Source organism: Trichosurus vulpecula, chromosome 7, assembly GCF_011100635.1.
Source record: "Trichosurus vulpecula isolate mTriVul1 chromosome 7, mTriVul1.pri, whole genome shotgun sequence".
Taxonomy (NCBI): domain Eukaryota; kingdom Metazoa; phylum Chordata; class Mammalia; order Diprotodontia; family Phalangeridae; genus Trichosurus; species Trichosurus vulpecula.
The window spans coordinates 229,602,733-229,622,237 of record NC_050579.1 but is presented as its reverse complement, the minus strand read 5'-3'; the positions used below and the strand labels follow the sequence as shown (position 1 = coordinate 229,622,237).

At 37.6% G+C, this 19,505-nt stretch overlaps 1 protein-coding gene across 1 annotated transcript in view; it reads right to left on the bottom strand.

Moving 5' to 3' along the window:
* PKHD1 (PKHD1 ciliary IPT domain containing fibrocystin/polyductin) overlaps positions 1-19,505 on the bottom strand; it is a 638,127-nt gene that overhangs the window by 343,467 nt on the left and 275,155 nt on the right. Inside the window, exons 40-43 of the mRNA XM_036768333.1 lie at positions 19,051-19,242; positions 17,464-17,589; positions 7,896-7,952; positions 7,468-7,598 (exon numbers count right to left, since the gene is read on the bottom strand). Of these exons, the coding sequence (XP_036624228.1) occupies positions 7,468-7,598; positions 7,896-7,952; positions 17,464-17,589; positions 19,051-19,242 (506 nt within the window). The remainder of the gene's footprint in view (positions 1-7,467; positions 7,599-7,895; positions 7,953-17,463; positions 17,590-19,050; positions 19,243-19,505) is intronic.

The following is a 19,505-nucleotide window of genomic DNA, read 5'->3' as shown; positions in this document are numbered from 1 at the left end:
GTCAATGGTCACTGTTTCTCTTTGGAACAGCAACCTTGAGGGTCTTCCCCTCCCAGCTTGATTTTTTTTCCTTTTTTTCCAATTAAAGGGGCCATCCCTTCACTCACTTCTTAAAGAGGCCTAGTCACTGAATGACCTCTAAGTGAGTACATGAAAAGGCCTGAGACCACAAGGGCCAGGGCCTCCTATTGCATCCTGGGCCATCTCCAGTCATCCTAATGAATATCTGGTCACTGTATCCAGATGGCTCTGGAAGAGAAAGTGAGGCTGGTGACCTTGCACAGTCCTCCCTCAGTCAAATCCATGTCAACTACAAAGTCATGTCATCAATTCCCTGATGTTATGGTCTTCTTCGAAAACGAAGGACAAACACAACAACAAGACAAAAGAAAACTAGACAAACTACAAGCCAAAATAGAGAAAATTAAACGTACTTCCATACCTAAAAGCTACTGGATATAATAGGTAGTTTTATATAATTACATACTTAATATTTAAGATGGAAAATATAACTAACAAATTACCAATAACATTAGTATTTTCTTACTAGGTTTCTGTTCACCACAATTTGGGAAACACTGTCTTAAAGACTATCATGAGCCTAGAAGACATACATACCTGGGACTCAATGGGAGCCACCCACTACTCAGTTCCTTTTTGTTCAGTCATTTCAGTTATATCTGACTCTACATGACCCCATTTAGGGTTTTCTTGTCAAAGATGCTGAATAGCTTGCCATTTCCTTCTCCAGATCACTTTACAGATGAGGAAACTGAGGCAAACAAGGTTAAGTGATTTGCCCAGGATCACACAGCTAGTAAATTTCTGAGGCCAAGTTTGAGCTCAGGTCTTCTGACTCCAGGCCTGGCGCTCTATCCACTGCACCACCTAGCTGCCCTTAAACCAATCCCTAGAACAAACAAACCTGTGCTTTTTAGCCAGACTGAGTACAACAAGTAGAAAACAAAAAATCATGTTAGTCTCTCTGCACTAAGTTTCCCTGGCATACTCAATTTTGAGTGGGATGTAAAATTGTAAAATTCTTATTCTTTTTTCCAACAGCATTGAATTTGGAATTAAAGGACCTGTTTTCAAATCATGTCTCTGATAGCTGACCTTGGCTAAAGTTATTCTATCTCCCTTTGCCCCATTTCCCTCCATATGTAAAATTAAGTGGTTTGAATGTCTCAACTATGAACTCCCTTTCAGCTCCAGGTGTATTTGGCACCTATTACATTTAAGCATTACACTGTTTCCTGAGGATACAAACAAAATAGCCCTGCCCTCAAGGAGATTATATTTTTATTGCTTGAATTTGTCTTCTAATTCTAACTGAGGAGAGGTACTTGAAGACTTACATGTTCTTAAAGGTATTCTGCTGTAAGTTTCTCTGAAATTCTGTAATACTTACTATGGTATTAGGAACACAGAAACACATATTTGTTGCTTAGACAATATTCTCTGATGTCACACTTGCTGGTTGTGTGACTCTGGGAAAGATTTGACTTCCTCAAATCTCAATTTCCTTCTCTGTTAAATGGAGGTAATGAGACTAGAATAATAAAGGATAATATTTTATTACTTATCACAAAAATTTCTTTTAAGGAAAGTACTTGCTAAAGCTTAAAAATCTACATAAGTTTTAGTTTACTGTGAAAGTCAACTGAGAAACAAAACAACCTCAATGCCAATGATGGTAGATGGAAATCAACAGCGTTAGACAGATGATGCTCAGATGAAGTAAACCAGGCTAGACACCCTGACTAGGAGGATAACATCAGGCAAGTCTGACAAGTCATAAAGGCTATAGTTATTAATAAAGCAAAGGACACATGGCAATGAATGGAAAGAGAAAGGTCAGAGTATTATTCAGAGTTACCGAACAGAGACATTCCAACAGAAGGGACAACATCAGTAGGTGTTAAGGAAAATAAGCGAGGACGAAGACAGATTTTGTGTATATATATATATATATATATATGTATATATATATATATATATATATACATATACATATATATATGTGTATATATATATACACACACATATATATATATACACACACATATATATACAATATATATAATATATACATATATATGTGTATGTATGCATGTATGTATGTATGTGTGTGTGTATACACATATACTCACATATAATCACCTTGGGAGACATCATCGCCTAGTAATACGTAATGATCTAACAGTAAGGATATCTGTATTATACTTCCATTTCTGTTACTAATCTCAAGTGTGTTATTGACCACCTCACTTAATTTCCCCGTCAATATGATCTAGAAAATGTGGATAATATGGCCTGCTTTAGTGAACTCATAGGATTATGCTAACAATTAATTAATGGGATATCTGTGAAATCATTTGTAAAACAGAAAATCCTTCCACAGTGCCTACAAAAATGGCCATGTGTCCTCTAAATTTAAAAAATCAAACCTCTCCCTACATTCTAGGCCAGCAAACCATCCTCTTCTCTCTCCTTTTGACCCCCAAGCTTCTCACTATTTATTCATTTCTAATCTAATGCAATCTGGTTTCTACCGTCATCACTCCATAAAAATTACTCACAATTAATCACATGCATCACTTGATTCTTTGTAAGTTTTGTCTTACTCCTTGATGTCTCTGAAGTATTTGACACTCTCGCTCACATTATAAACTTCCTTCTCTGTCAAGCAACCCACAGATTTTTATTTATTTGATCAACAAGTATTTATTTAGCACCTGTGATAATCCAGGCAATGTTCTAGGTATAGAGAATACAAGTACTATGATGAAAGTCTCAGCCCTCACAAAGATTACACTCTATTGGGAGAATCAATACATGCACATGTAAGTAATCAACATGTGCACAACGATTACGCTCTATTGGGAGGATCAATATGTGCACGTGTAAGTAGTATATGCAAATATTTCCAGATAAACATGAGAATATGAGAACTTATTTTTTTGGTTTTGCTTTGCTTTTTTTTTGAGATTGAGTAGCAGTAGGAATTTAAGCTATCAAGAAAGACCTTAGGGAAGAGATAACATTTGATCTGAGTTTTGGAGGAAATAAGGGATTCTAAGAGGTAGAAATTATGATATATGAGTACATTCCAGGCATAGGAGACAAACTACACAAGGGTGAGGAAATTGGAAATGAATGTGTGTGAGGAACAGCAAGAAGGTTGATTTGTCTGGACTATAGAGTGTATTAAGAGGAATATTGCATAAGATTGCAAATATAGGTTGCAGTCAGGTTATAAAGGGATTTAAATGCCAAGGAACAGAATTTGTATTTGATCCTAGAGCTAATAGGATGCCCACGAAAATAGGGAAAAGATAAGGTCAGATGTGTTTTAGGAATATCACTTTGAAAGCTGATGAGTGGGGAGGGTTGGGTTGAATAAGGGAGAGACAAGAGTCAGAAAGACCAATTAGGAGGTGATTGGGATAGTCTAGAAGACACATGGTGAGGGCTTGAATTATGCTGGTGACCATGAAAACAGAGGGGAACAGATGCAAGAGCTGTTATGAAAGTAAAGTCAAGAAGACTGAGCAACTGATTGTATATGTAAGGTTAGAGAGACTGGGGAGTCAAGGATAACTCCAAGTCAAGGACTTGGGTGACTAGAAGGAAGTAGTGTCTCTGAGAGAAATAGGGAAGTTTGGGATAAGAGTGGGATTTGGGGGAAAAGATGAGTTCTATCTCATATATGTCGAATTTGAGATGTGTACTGAACGTGCATATGGGAGTGTTCAATAGAGTGTTGGTGATGTGAGACTAGAGCTCAGAGAGAGAATAGGTATGTAGAAGTGGGAGTTACTGGCATAGAAAAGGTCATCGAACCAATGGAAGCAGATGAGCTTACTGAGAGAGAGAAGTTGAGGACTCAAGTCAAATCCCTGCAGTATATAGTAACTAAAAAGGGTTTGGGACATGGGTGATGATCCAACGAAGCAATCAGACCAGTAGATGGAGAACTATTGGGAAACAGTGTCTAAGGAGAAGGAAGGAGAGAATCAGCAACAGTATCAAATGCTACAGAGGGGTCGAAAAGGATAAAAAGGGAGAAAAGGCCATTGGATTTAGTAATTAAGTGTTATCATTGACTTCAATTGTAAAGTGCACTTCAAGTGCAAATGACCCTGGGTTCCTGAAGGCTATAGCAGCAGAACTAATAGGTCCTACAATGCTGGAAAGCATACTAAGGTATGGAAAAGTTACAATTTGCTTTATTAGAGCCTACATTGATGAAATGATCTCATCAATGAAGACCAGCTGTGATGACTGTCACCTGGTTATAGTCCAGTTGCATAACAGGAAACCATCATCATTAATACAGATAACAAACATAATGGGAAGAATGCAGAAAAACTAAAATTATAAGACAAAACATAACACTGAGCTCAACAAGACCTAAACACTCTATAAAAATGCAAACTTTTTTTTCACTTTTTGAAATAATTTTAATACCCACATTGTCTTTTCCAATTTGCTACCGCAGGGCTTTGTTTTTGTTTTTGTTTCTATAAATAGTCTTTTATTTCTTTAAATCTTTCTTGTATTTTTTAAATAATATTTTATTTTCCCTAATTACATATAAAAATATTTTTAACATTCATTGGGTTTTCCTTAGTTTTGGATTCTAAATTCTACCCCTCCAGCCTTCCCCTCCTCAGTCCCTGAGATAGTAAGATTTTTTTTTCATTATTCCTATAGCACTGAAAAAAAATGGGGCTATAGCATATTCAGATCTATAATGATAGGACATAAGTTGAAATATACATGTATATCATAATGATATACCACATAATGGTATGAACAAATACATACACATATTTTTATTATATATATATATATATATATATGCATGTTCATGTATACACACACACACAAGCACACACACGTGTGTGTGTGTGTGTGTGTGTGTCTGTGTGTGTGTGTGGAGAGGCAAGGAGAGAGAATAAAGAATGCTATCAATACCAAGGTAGAAACAAAAAAATTGTTTGCAGAAGTCATAGGTTGGGAAAAGGGGGAAAATGAGATATTGAAATAATTACAAGAGATGGAAGTCGAAACAAAAAACAAGAAGGTGTTGACCAAGATATAATGAAGGCAAGAATATCTTCATGTGCTTCTTAATATAATAGATTTAGAGTTGGAAGGGACCTTAGAGATCATCAATTCTCATTTTGAAAATAAGGAAACTGCGTCCAGAGAAGGATTATAGCTTGTCCAGGTTCACATAAGTAGTAAGTGACAAAGCTGGAATTCAAGCTTAGGTCTTCTGACTCCAAATACACTGCAGAGAGAATTAAATAACTATTTGCTTATTTGTTTATATGTATCAAATTGAAGGACAAGTGTGATACCTGAAATGTAAAGTATGTTGTGAGATAATGAAAGAAATGAAAGGCTAGTAGGAATTTTTCAAATGCTTTTGGCCATTTTCACAGGCCATTTCTAAGTCAATATTTTCCCACTGTTGATTGGGTCTTGCCTGACTTGTCGGTCAACACCAACCCAAGTTGACTGAACAGCTTTTCACTCAATTGGCTTTCATCAGTTGTGGCTTATCAGCCCAGCCGGTTTCAGGCTGCTTCTTTTCCTTTCCCTGTGTGCCAGTATATGTCATCTTTCCCCAAAAGTGCCACTACTTAATACAGATGATCCAATGTTACCCATGGCATGTAATGCTTGGCATAGTATGATCCTTTCTAGAAACAGAAGGATGTGCTACAGAAATCACCTTTAGGGTTTTCTTTCTTGTGACTCTTTGACATCATTCAATATGTCCAAGATTCTATGGCCACATGACTCACAAAGCATCCCAAAATGGGATACCCTTTGGACCCAAAGTGAGTCAAAATAAAAGCACAGCATGCTCTGCAGTGTCTTAGAAGCTCAATGCAGTTCCAATGTTCCCAGGTCCATGAGTTTCAGCTTCCTAGGATCATTGCAGTTCTGCCTGCTTTCCTCACAAGCATATTAGATGCCCCCATTAGGTACCTAAAATGGTGTCTAAGTGCTGTACTTGGAATAAACATAATTAAGAGTCTGGAAGAGAATTAAAGAGATAACCACAACTTTTATTAAGGGTTATTCAGCTGAAGGTAATTGAAAACACACGATCAAAAGCAGAGAGGAAAACAAGAAGCTCATTCTCTCTGCTCCTCAGAAACTTCACTAGCTGTATACCAATGTGCACAATAGCATCTCAGAGAAGGATTCTGAATCTTTTTTGATTTAACCCTTTTGTGGACAGTCCCTATATTTCAATCACAGGAAGAGAAAAACCAGAAACCCATGCCTATTAATCTACTACAGTCCTTCACTGCACTGCAGACCCAAATACCAAAGGGGAACCAAGAAGCTTCTGGCAGCTCCTTACCTCAAAGATAAAATGCAAGCTTCACTGTTTGGATTTTAAATCCCTTTACGATCTGGTTGCAACATACTTTTCCAAGATTCATGTTCATTTTTCTCCTTCACACACTCTCTGTTCTGGCCAAACTAGCTTACTTGCTATCACTCATACAAAATGTCCCATCTCCCATCTCTGCTCCTCTGCACAGGCCATCATCCATGCTTGTAAGGCATTTGCTCCTTACCGCCACCTCTTAGAATCCCTAGGTTCCTTCCCAGTTCAGCTCAGATGCAACCTTCCATAGTAAGGCTATCCTTATCCTCCCAGTTGCCTCTGCCCTTCCCAGGATATTATTCTGGGTGATTAGGTGAAGACAAACTAGGCCATCTTTTGCCTCAATTCTTACCTGGCCTTTAATCATCGAATGGACATTGCCTCAGTTGAACTGAGTCCTGGGAAAGACCTTAGCTTAAAAAGGCCATGGTCTCCTGCTGCATTTGGAGCCATTGCCGGTCATCTTGACCTATGTCTTGCTAGTGGAATCTGACCTGCCTCACTTAAATCTAATTCACTTACAAGTCAAGGCGTCACCCTCCTGATGTCATCGGTCCGCTTCAAGAACAAAGGACAAACAACAACATAAACTAATATTAATTAGGGAAACACAGCGGTGGGGGGTTGTGACCTATAACATTGAAAACAATTTTAAAAACCCTCAATCCCTTAGGACTACTTCCAGAATCTTAAAGGGAGATATGCCATCTGAGCTTTGGGAACTGAACCTACCATTACAAGTGGAGGTTAGGGAAATAAATCCAGAGTGTGTGTTGCATATTTTAATATAGAAAAGAAATGCACATAGAAGGAGTAGTGGCCATGGAAAGATGTTCTGGTCCAGGAAGTCACAGAGATGGTTAACATGAGCCATAGGGAAATTGATTGACAATTAATTGGTGATACTGCCCAATTTGCAACAAATTCCAACTCTATTCCTTCTCACAATTGCTATTATTCAATTGAATTTGCTCTCCAAATGAGCCTCTTGGGAATTCATGCCTCCTCACTTGTCATCTTCCTCTTGACAGAACTTATGGTCTTACCTCTATAACATTGGTCGGATCTTGGATGTAGATGCCAGCTGGTGACAACACCTCAATGCTAGAAAGACCCTCAGTTCCAAAAACTCCAATTACCACATTGCTTCTTACTATATTCCCCTGTCCTGAGAAATCTACACATGCAAAAAGAAAGAAATCAAAAGGAAAAGTTTTAGAACCATAATTAATTATCTTTACCAGTCAAATCCTTTTGATTCTACTAACTGATTATATGTCTCACAGAGTGCATGGAATATGCATATGTCATATGTATATGTATGTATGTGTGTAATATATGAAGTATAGACAAACTGAGCTGAGCATATTTAAGAATATTTAAGACATTATATATTATGCCATCGGCTTGCTCTGTAAAATACATGACATCTTAAATTTATTATAATATATTTAAAACAAATTCATCTATTTACCAGTTTTTCTTCTGGGGACAGCCTTCCAAGGGAGATGTCTCATTTCCATGTAAGTCCCTGAGGAAAAAATACAGTGTAACCAGAGCACATTTCATGCTACTGAACAAAACAAGACATACCAACTGTATTTCTTTTTTTTTTTACTTTTTTAAGTTTAGGAATCACACATGAAAACTGAGATTTCAGAGTCCCATGAATTATAAACATCAAAACTGAGAGAGAGATGGACAGACAGAGACAGAGAGATGACTGAAACAGAGGAACAAAAAAATTATCACTACTGTTATCCTTTTACTAGGAATACTCAAAAATGAACCACCCCTAAGAAAGAAGACAATGCCATCTTGTACTGTTTCTTGTTACTTTATATTCAGATTTTGTAAGTTTAGTATGCATATTTCTACAGTGTTTAAAAGGTGCCACCAAATGGATAGTGGTATCTGGGATCTCGGTGGTGCTTCACAGTGCAGTCAATTTTCCCACAGCTGTGGGCAATTGAGAAGAACAAAGATGATTATACTTTTCCACTTAGTTTTTTTTTTCCCCAGGATATAGTGGATATAGCACTGGGCTTGGAGTCAGGAAGTCCTGAGTTCAAATTCAGTTTCAGACATTTGCTAGCTCAGTGACCACAAACAGGTCACTAAACCTTGTTGTTCATCTGTACAATGGGGAAAATAATAGTACCAGCCCCACAGGTGTGTTGTGAGGACCAAATGAGGTAATAAGTAAGGAGCTTTATAAACCTATTTCTTTAAAAAGTTGTAAAACATGAGCATAACATCTACTATTCTATGAAATGATACATAATTAGCAAAAAAACATTTCTAAATAAGACGTAATTCAGAGATTTAAAGAAATGTAACTTTGGGTCACTTTCCCAATATAAACAGCCATTCATTTTAGTTCTTTCCCTCTTTCCTCTATACGTTTTTAAAAAAAGAAACTTTAACTCTTGGATCTCTTTAGATGGTTAAAACTCCTTACCTGATATACAGCTATCTGAGTTCCAGTCCTCTACAGAATTTCCTCAGCTGTTCTTACTCATGACTATGTAATTTCTTTCTGTTAAAACATACCTTAGGCTGCTTTCCAGATTCCCTTCTTCAGGTCCCTGCATTTTTTCACTTGTAGGGTTAGAGGCACTAAAAAGAATAAGATTTCATCTAGAACTACTAAAAAAGAGTAAGATTATATCTAGAACTAGCATCTCAGTTGGAAAGGAATGCTTATTAGGTGATGTACTTGTCCAAGAATGACTAGTTAATCAATCAGAATTTATTAAGTCCCAAGCGCTGTGCTAGGTGCTGTGGACACAAGCTCAAAGAATGATACACGGCCCCTAACATCCCTGACAAGCGACCAAGTCAAGTCAATAACCTCCAAGGGTCTCATTCTCCTCATCTATAAAAGGAGAGCATTCATTATCTTACTGTGTGCTAATGGTTGTGCTAAGCAATAAAGATACAAGCATAAGGGAAAAGAAAGGCAAGACCTGCCTGGTGGAAAATTCCAGAGACTGAAGGGTGGTTAGTCTGGGCTCTTCCTCCAAATGGCAATTCCAGGAAGAATTCACCAGTAAGAGAAAGGGGCCCTGAAGGAGGCTGTGGAGGCAGGGAGAAGGTAATTGAGCCACGATGGTGAAGTCCAGAGAATTATCAAGCACTCTTTGATTGAAAACCTCTCTAAGCAAGAAAAACTCAACAGTAGACATCAACGTGACAGTCTAAGGGATCATATGTTTGAGCTGGAAAGGACCTTAGAGGTTATCTGGTTCATCGAGGAAAATGAGACCCTTGGAGATTAAGTGACATTGCCAATGATGCACAGTAAGTAGCAGAGTCAGAACATGAACCCAGATCTTCCGCCTATTTTCACATAACATTGTCAGGATTCTCCCCCGCTTACATCTAGCCAAAATCTACTTTTGTAGAATTTCTACCCACTATTTCTAATTCTTCTCACTGGGCCATATCAAAATATATCCAATCCTACTTCCAATAAAGAGCTTGAAATTTTCAAAAAGAATAATTATACTCATCCCCAGCCATCACCTTTAAGCGTTCTCTTCTCAAGGGTAAATATTCCTACTTCTTTCAATGTTGCATGTGCTCTTGCCCATCAATGCTGATATCCATGAATGAAAACTATATCCTAGATGTGGTCTGTGTGGGGCACAGGACAGTAGAGCTGACTACTCCCACCTATTTCACATCAGATTTCTGTTAATGAAACCCGAACAGCCACTAGTTTTATCAGCTACCACATCATTCTGTTGACTCAAATTCAGCTTGTAGTCTACAAAAATTCACAAGACCTTTTCACAAAGACTGTTGTCTGTCTACATCAATCACATCCTATATTTATGCAGTTGACTTTTCATTTTTAATTAAATTATTTTTTTTTCAATTAACAAGCATTTTTTCTTTCCCTTTCACTCCCAAAACTAGAGAGCAAAAGGAAATAAAAAGAACCCTTGTTACAAATATGCATAGTCAAGGAAAACAAATTCCAACATTGCCCGTGTCTGTATAGTTAGTCCATCACCTCTCTGTCAGAAGAAGGTAGCAACTTACAGTCTATGAATATAATGGAATACTATTATGCCATTAAGATATGTCAAAGGGAATGGTTTTAGAGAAATCTGTGAAGAATGAGGCAGAGTGAAGTAGGTGCCTGTTTATTTTCTGAACACAAAAGTAGCACTTCTCACTTCTCCTTGTTAAATTGCATCTCGTTGGATTCAATCCATTCTTTCAGCCTATTGAAATCTTTTTGGATTCCAGTTTTGTCATCCAATATCTTAACCACCATACCAAGATTGCTATGTCATCTGAAAACATGGTAAGTATGCCATCCAATGTATTGTTCAAAATGTCTAACATAACAGGGTCAAACAAAAAATATTGCAGTACTCCATGACTCAATCCAGCAGTTATGAAACCGCTTAACTATATTACCACCCGTTCTACATCTCTCCAACTTGTTCACAAGACTGTCATATAAGTCTATCTGGAAGCCTGCTGAAATCCAGGTACACTGTGCCTTTGGTATTTACCTTATCAGCCACTCCAGGATTTTGATATTTCAATTACTTGTGATTTCATGGTAGAGGGTAAGCCCCTCCATTGATGAACATGAGTAAAAGGTTTTGGGGTGATTTTTAAGTTGCTGTGACCAAAAAGTTATCAGTTGACCCCTAGTCATAGGCTTCTTCAAATTTATCTACACTGACCCTTTGAAAATAGATATCAAGTTTTCCCCTGAACCTGTCCTTAAAAGCATTTCTAGCTTAGTAGGATCTTCCAGAAACTCCACTCTACTGGCAGAGACTCCACCAAGTCACCACTTTTTGGCATTAGAGTAGGCCTTCAGTGAAGGGAACTCCATCAAAAGGCAAATGAAATTTATCTGCCATGACTTTTTCTTAATAAATCATACTAATTCAGAATCATAAGAAGCACCCCTTTAATAATCTATACTCAAGTTTTCCTTGGAATAGATATCCAGTTTACTGGCCTATAATTTGAAGGATCAATTTTCTTCTTCTTTTTCCAAATTTGAGCTGGAATTTGCCCATTTGCTTCCTTCAGGACTTTTCCTATTCTTTATGGTCTTTATTTTTTTTAAATAACTCCAACAACAATTCATCAATCACATTTTTAGATACCCATAAATATTGTTGACCTGGTCCCATTTTCCTCAATATTGTCTTTGTTCAGCTCATTCTGAACTTGAGTCTTCATAGTTTTAATAATAATACTAATAACTAGCATTCCTATAAGACCATTCCTATCTTTAGTATTCATCTTCAGTGACTAGCCTTTACTCCCATCTTCTCTGCCCATCTTTAAAATTTTACTAAGGGGGCAACTAGGTGGTGCAGTGGATCAAGCACCAGCCCTGGAATCAGGAGGACCTGAGCTCAAATTCAGCCTCAGATACTTAATTTGCCTCAAATTGCCTAATTGCCTCAAAAAAAATCTTTCTTAGTGAATGTAAGCTTTTTAAAATTTCTTTAGATACCTTCTTCCTCTTCTTTCTCAACAAAATCATTTATGTCTTCAGAGTTTTATTCTTGAGATTCTTCGATACTTCTTGAGCTAACCTTCTATACATATATTCCTACATTTGTAATTATTTCTAGTTTCTCATTTCCCAGGCAGATTTTTCTTCCATTTGATGTCTCTCTCAACCTTCTCTTTTCCCTTTGATTCCCAAGCTTATGTCAATTTTAATTTGCATTTAATGCTAAAATTTCCCCATTAAACACTTCGCTTAGCAGACCTTCAAGTTTTATAGTCTGGCTTTTGATCCAGACAGCCAATTCTTAAAGGGAGCTAACATTTTTAAATCGACTTAAATACAACATAACAGAACTAGAACAAGATCTCTTCGTACCATTCATCCAGCAAAAGTGTATGGCTCACCTGTTCTGCTCTGATGCCCTTTCATTTTAGACCTCTCCTTTTTATTGGCCGGCTCTAAGGGGACCCTGGGCTTTTGTCATTTGTTGCTCCATTGTTCCTCATCATTGCTCTATACAGTGGGTATAGGATGAATATTATTATGGTATTTCAGTTCAAAATGTGATGCCATTTGAGTTACAACATAGATTTGATTTCTTGGGAAGTCAATAGAAGGCTTGAAGGAAGAATCCAAGAACTCCCAATGTTTCTTTTTGGCAGCCTAGGTAAAACTTGGTACATTTTTGTGAAGTCATGCAAAGAAATATTCATTTGACCTTTAAATAAAGATAACTACTGACAAGCAGTTTGGGACACTGAACAGAGAGGTAACCTTATTTTTAGGAAGACCTGGATTCAAGTCTCACTTCTGACATGTACTAGTTCTCTGGTCATGAATAAGTCGTTTAATCTTTCAGGACCCCAGACAATATTCTAAGGTTTGAAATTGCAGGTTAGTTGCAATATCGCATGAGCAAGAATTGCTCTACTGGGAATTCAGATGAAATCATATATCTAGACTAAAATAAAATAGCTAGAATTTATATAATGCATTGAAATATGCCAAGTGTTTTATATGTACTATCTTATTTTATCCTCAAAACAACTTATGGAAGTAGGTGCCATTATTAATCTTTTTTATGTTTTTTATTTAATAGATTTATTTTAATAGAATCATATTTTTTTTCCAAATTGCATGTCAAAACAATTTTTAGCATTCATTTTTTGGGGGGAAGTATCACTATTATATCATTTAATAATTTTATCAATGACTTTGGTTAAGAGGAGAAATAACAAATTTATTGAAAATCAAATCTGTCAATAGTATTCTTTTTTCTTTAAATTAATTTATTTAATTTTAGTTTTTCAGCATTTACTTCCATAAGCTTTTGATTTTTTTAAAAATTTTAATTTAAAAGTTTTAAATTTTCTCCACCTCCCTGCTCTCCCTTCTCCCCAAGACAGCATGCAATCTGATAAAGGCTCTACATATACATTCTTATTAAAAAGAGTTTTCACACTAGTCCTGTTGTAAAGAAGAATTGGAATGAATGGGAGAAACCAGGAGGAAGGAAAAACAAAAGAAAAAAAAAGAGAGAGCACAAATAGTATGCTTTGATCTGCATTCAGACTCCATAGTTCTTTCTCTGGATGTGGATAGCATGATGGAAAAATCATGAGGCTTTTGGAGTTGTCTTAGATCCTTGCATTGTTGAGAAGAGCTAAGTATATCAAAGCTAATCATTGCACAATGTAGCTGCTGTTGTGTACAGTGTTCTCTTATTTCTGCTCATTTCACTCAGTATCAGTTCATATAAGTATTTCCAGAATTTTCTGAAGTCTGTCTGTCCATCATTTCTTATAGCACAATAGTATTCCATTACACTCATATACCATAACTTGTTTAGCCATTTCTCAACTGATAGGCATCCCTCAATTTCCAATTCTTGGCCACCACAAAAAGAGCTGCTATAAATATTTTTGTGCATATGGGTCCTTTTCCTATTTTTATGATCTCTTTGGGATACAGCCCTAGAAGTGGTATTGCTGGGTCAAAGGGTATGCACGTTTTTATAGCCCTTTTTAGCATTCAGTTTTACAAGATTTTGAGTTCCAAATTTTTCTCCTTCCCTCCACTTCCCTTCCCCTTCCTAAAATGGTAGGCAATTTGATGTAGATTATACATGTGCTATCATGTAAAAACATATTTCTATATTAGTCACAGTTGTGAAACAAGAAACAGATCAAAAGGAAAAAAACACAAAAAAAGAATAAAATGAAAAAAAATATGCTTTGATCTGCATTCAGAGTCCATCAGTTCTTTATCAGGATGTGCATAGCATTTTCCTTCATGAGTCCTTCTCTTGTACTTGAGTACTTCTCTTGGATCATTACGTTGCTGAGAAGAGTTGAGTCCTTCATAGATGATCATCACACAATGTTGCTGATACCGTGTACACTATTTTACTGGTTCTGATCCTTTTACTTTGCATCAGTTCATACAACTCTTTCCAGGTTTTTCTGAAATTTGATTATTCATCATTTCTTATTGCACAATAGTTTTCCATTACATTTACTTACCACAGCTTGTTCAGCCATTCCCTAATTGATGGGCATCCCCTCAGTTTCCAAAATTTTGACAGCATTAAAAAGGCTGCCATAAATATTTTTGCATACATAGATCCTTTTCCCTCTTTTATGATCTCTTTGGGATACAGACCTAGTAGTGGTATTACTGGATCAAAAGGTATGCACAGTTTGGTTACCCTTTCGGCATAGTTCCAAATTGCTCTCCAGAATGGTTGGATCAGTTCACTACTCAACCAACAATGCATTAGTGTCCCAATTTTCCCACATCCTCTCCAACATTTATCATTTTCCTTTTTTGTCATATTAGCCAATCTGAAATGCATAAGTTGGTACCTCAGAGTTGTTTTAATTTGCATTTCTCTAATCAAAAGTGATTTAAAGCGCTTCTTTGTATTTGATTTCATCTTAAAACTGCCTGTTCATATCCTTTGAGCATTTATTAAATCAGGAATGGCCTGTATTCTTATAAATTTGACTCTGTCCTCTATATATTTGAAAAATGAGGCCTTTATCAGAGACACATAGTATAACGATTGTTTCCCAACTTTCTGCTTTCCTTCTAATCTTGGTTTTGTTGGTTTTGTTTGTGCAAAAGCTTTTTAATTTAATACAATCAAAGTGATTGATTTTGCATTTAGTAATGCTATCTATCTCCTATTTGGTCATGAACCTGTAACTCACTTAGCTTCTCCTTTAAAAATTTAGATGCTATGCCACTTAGTGGATATATGTTTAGTATTAATATTGCTTCATTGTCTATGGTACCTTTTAGCAAGATGCTTCCTTTTTTATGTCTTTTAATTAGGTCTATTTTTTGCTTTTGCTTTGTCTGAAATCAAGATTGCTTCCCCTGTTTCTTTTCTTACTGCAGCTGAAGCATAAAGAGATTCTGCTCCAGCCCCATACCTTTACTCTGCTTCTGGTGTGTTTCTTGTAAACAACATATTGTAGGATTCTGATTTTTGATCTGCTCTGCTATCAGCTTACATTGTATGGGAGAATTCATCCCATTCACATTCACAGCTATGATTACAAATTGGGTATTTCCTTCCACCCTGTTTTTCTTACTGTGTGTCCTCTATTTTCACCCTCTCCCTCCTCCCTCTCACCTCTCCCAATCTGCCCTCTCTTCTCTCAGTCTACCTCCTTTACTTAATCTCCTCCCCTCCTACTTTCCCTTCAGGTAAGATGGATTTCTATATTCAACTGATTGTGTATATTATTCCCTCTTTGAGTCAATACTGATGAGAGTTAGGTTCAAGTGATACCCATCACCCACCCTACTATCTTTCCCTCCACTGTAATAGGTTTTTTGTGCCTCTTCATGTGAAATAATTTTCCCCAGTCTACCTCTCCCTTCCTTCTGCACATGCGGTACTATTTCTCATTGCATAATTACTTTTTATGCCATTTCCTCAAATTCACCTGATACCCATATCCTCTTTCAATGAATATTCCTTCTAGCTTTACAATTCTTAAAAATTACAAATATCATCTTCCCATGTAGGGATGTAAACAGTTCAGCTCCACTGAGCATATCCCTTATGTTTTGTTTTGTTTTGTTCTTTACCTTTTTACCTTTTCAGGCTATTGTTTTCTTTTTCCAAGCTGCTAACTCTTTTTTCATAATTTTCTTGCATGACTCTCATTTCTTTTCCCAATTTTTCTTCTACCTCTCTTACATTATTTTTAAGCTCCTTTTTGAGCTCTTTTATAAGTTCTTTCTGGTCTTGAGACCACTTCCCATTTTTCTTTAGGGTTTTGACCATAGGTGTTTTGACACAGTTGTCCTCTTCTGAGCTTGTGGCTTGATCTTCTCTGTCACCATAACAATCTTCTTTGGTCAGATTATTTTTGTTGTTGTTGTTGGGTGTTTTGGTTTTTTTTGCTCACTTTTTTGGCCTTTTCCCTTTCATTTAAATTTAAGCTCTGTTCCAGGTGTGTAAGAGTCACTGTCTCAGGCTTCTTGTGCCAGGGGCTGCATTCCCTGGCTGTTTACTTGGTGCTGCACTAATGTTGCCCTGAGGCCCATGGGGGACCTTCATGTTTGTTGCTTTGCTGAGGGAGTTGGGTGGAAGTGGCTGACAGTGCTGGAGGTTGTAGGGGTCTGACAGCTTACCTGGTGCTGAGCTTGGCTCCTAGTATTCGAATCTGTCATATGCTGAGGCTAGTGGGGTGTTTCTGCATTTCACCTGGGGCTACATTGGGCCCTGGAGGTTGCCTGTTTGCCCAGGGCTATGCTGAAGCATGTGGCAGTTCTCAGAGATAGACTCTGCCTGTTCCCCTAGCTATGCTGAGGCACATGGGGGAGGGAGAGGTGCTGGTGTTGGCATTTGCCTGCTCCACTGCACTGGGCTTCAGGATCTCCCACTGGTTTGCTGAACTGGGACTTGCTGCTCTCTTGCTGGGTCACTTCCTGTCCTGGACTGCACTCTCCTTTTACCTGAGTGAGACAGACCTTTCTTGCTGATCTTCCAAGTTTCTTGGGCTGAAAGGTTGTTTCATCCCATCTTTTTTGCTGGTTCTGTTGTTCTAGGATTTGTTTGGAGACACTATTTTATGGCTGTTTGGAGGTGGATATGGGGGAGTTACAGTGATTTACTCCTTACTCTACTATCTTGGCTTCTGGAACCATAGGCTGCAATTATTATTTCATTTCACAGATGAGAGAATTGAGGCTTAGCGGTTAAGTGACTCATCTAGAATCACACAGGTAGTAAATGTCAGGGGTAGGATTTAAATATAACTATAAATTTGAATATAAAACTGATGGACCCCAAAGTTGGTACTTCTTCCCTTGGACTCAAAATTCATGTGTAGAATCATTTGCTGGCCCAGAATTCTGAATAAAGAGGGAGGCAGAGTTAAATTCATGTCTACCAACCACAGGTACCAAAGGCTAGCACTTGAACAAATGGAAAATCTGAATTTTTAAATGATAGGTGCCACTAAGAGGGGAAAAAAACCCTCTACTCGGGAATGCTGATGAAGACCAACTCTCCTTCACTCACCCACTAGTAGCCCATGGCCTAAAATGTTGTAGAATACATTATTCTCCACAATGAGATTTGAAGTCCTAGACAGACTGAGGCCTCTGCTGAAGGAATCCCACACTGAACAGCCCCGTATGTATGAACCTGAAACAGGAATGGGAAGAATATGTTTAGAATAGAAATATAGCTGTTTTATGACCTACTTCCTCTACTAAAGACCTCCAAAGGAAGCCATGTTGTGTAAGAAATCATGTACTCACTGACACAGATAAGTTAGAGGGAATGACAACATTAAGAAAGGAGAACTTGGCTGAGGAAGATGAATTCCCAGGGAAGTGAAATCAAAAATGTTAATAGGAAAAAAGCATCACTTAATCCCAAAGCAAAAACTAAACTATGAAAACCATGCCAGTGGATGGGAAAGTATTTTAGGTGATACATGACCATGCAGCCATTATAAAAGTTATCATTGGCCCTGCTGACTTCGACCTGGCTAGAATATGACAAGACCGCCTTAAGTTTCATGATAGAGGAAGGGGTATGACTTGACAACTGACATAGCTGTTTGGTTCTTTTTTTTATAGTATTATGTAATATGAGGTAAGAGGATATGCTACTTTGTGAAATGCAAATCAGGTTTTTTAACACACCAGCAGAGATTTTTCTGTGATGGATTATAAGGATCATAAAATCGTAGACTGAGAGTTTGAAGGGACCTCAGAATCCTCTAGTACAACCTCCTCATTTTACAGGTGAGGACACTGAGGCCTAGGAAGGAACAAACAGATCATCATTCCCCATTGTGACAAAAATTGAATGAACATTTTTTTTTAATTTGGAAAATATTTTAGTGCAGTGGAACAATCAGTGGAATGTGTACAAAGCTCAACAGACTTTGAAAAGCAGTATTTCAAGGTCTTAGAATCAAAACTTTGGAGCTGGAACAACTCTTAAAGGCTATATAATTTAAGCCCCTCATTTTATAGATGAGGAAACTGAGGTCCAAAGAGGTTAAGTGACTTACCCAAGGTCACACAGCTAAGTGGCAGGGCTGGGACTCAAACACCCGAGTCCCAAATTCTAAGCTAAGCAGTAGCCTCCAGCTGTCAGCCTGAAGCAGCTCTAGTAGAGGGTACCTTGGGTGTGGCCACAGTAATTTTTGCAGGATGAAAGGGGCCCACAAGCAGTCATGAAATTCTAGAATTTCTAACAGGTATGCTAAGAATGGACAGGCCCTGGGTTACTCCTCCCAAAGAACATGTATTTGCATTTTAAAGAAACTTAGATGAGGTGGATGAACCCAAGGGCATGAAGACTAGGAGGAATTCCAGCACTGTGGTTGGTCATTCAGGACAACAATCTAGAGCAGAGATATCTTTGGGTAGTGCTGAAATCAAAGCATACAAAAGTCCATCTATTTTTTTCTGGCCTTGAAGATCACCTGTGTCTCATGTGTGTAATATAAGTCTATAGAATCAGGGCAAAAAGGCAGTTTTTTTTTTTTTAATTTCCCCATAGGATGAAAGGGAAGAAGGGTGAAATAGAAGAAAGGAAGTGAAGAAGTAAAAGGAAGTGTGTGGAATGTCATAGTTCTAACCATCTCACCTTTCATAGACCCAATCACATTTAGTGCACACAGGTGTTTCTGAAAGCCTTGTCCCATGTTCCAAAATTGGACTCCCTGCAGTTGGACCTGGCTGGGCTCTCCTGGGAATGACTGTGCAATAACCACAGCCCCCAGGTCCACTGATCCAAGATTCTTTTTACTCCTCGAATACAAGCAGTGCTGGAAAACATCTGAAACACAGTAAAGGCAAGTGTCACAAAATAGCCACTATTCCCTGCATTACTTTGCTGCTGTAAAATGGGACCACTCCTGATGATAACAAGCACGACACAGGTATATCTCACTTGGAACCAGAGATTAGCCCCCTGAAAATGCATTTTGTAAGTCAAATTTGCTTTCCCTGACTCATTTTATAACACATTTTGGAAGCTTATGATTTAAATTAAATATGCTATGTGACCTCTTTGTAACCAAGACTGGAGTTCTCCTTGAG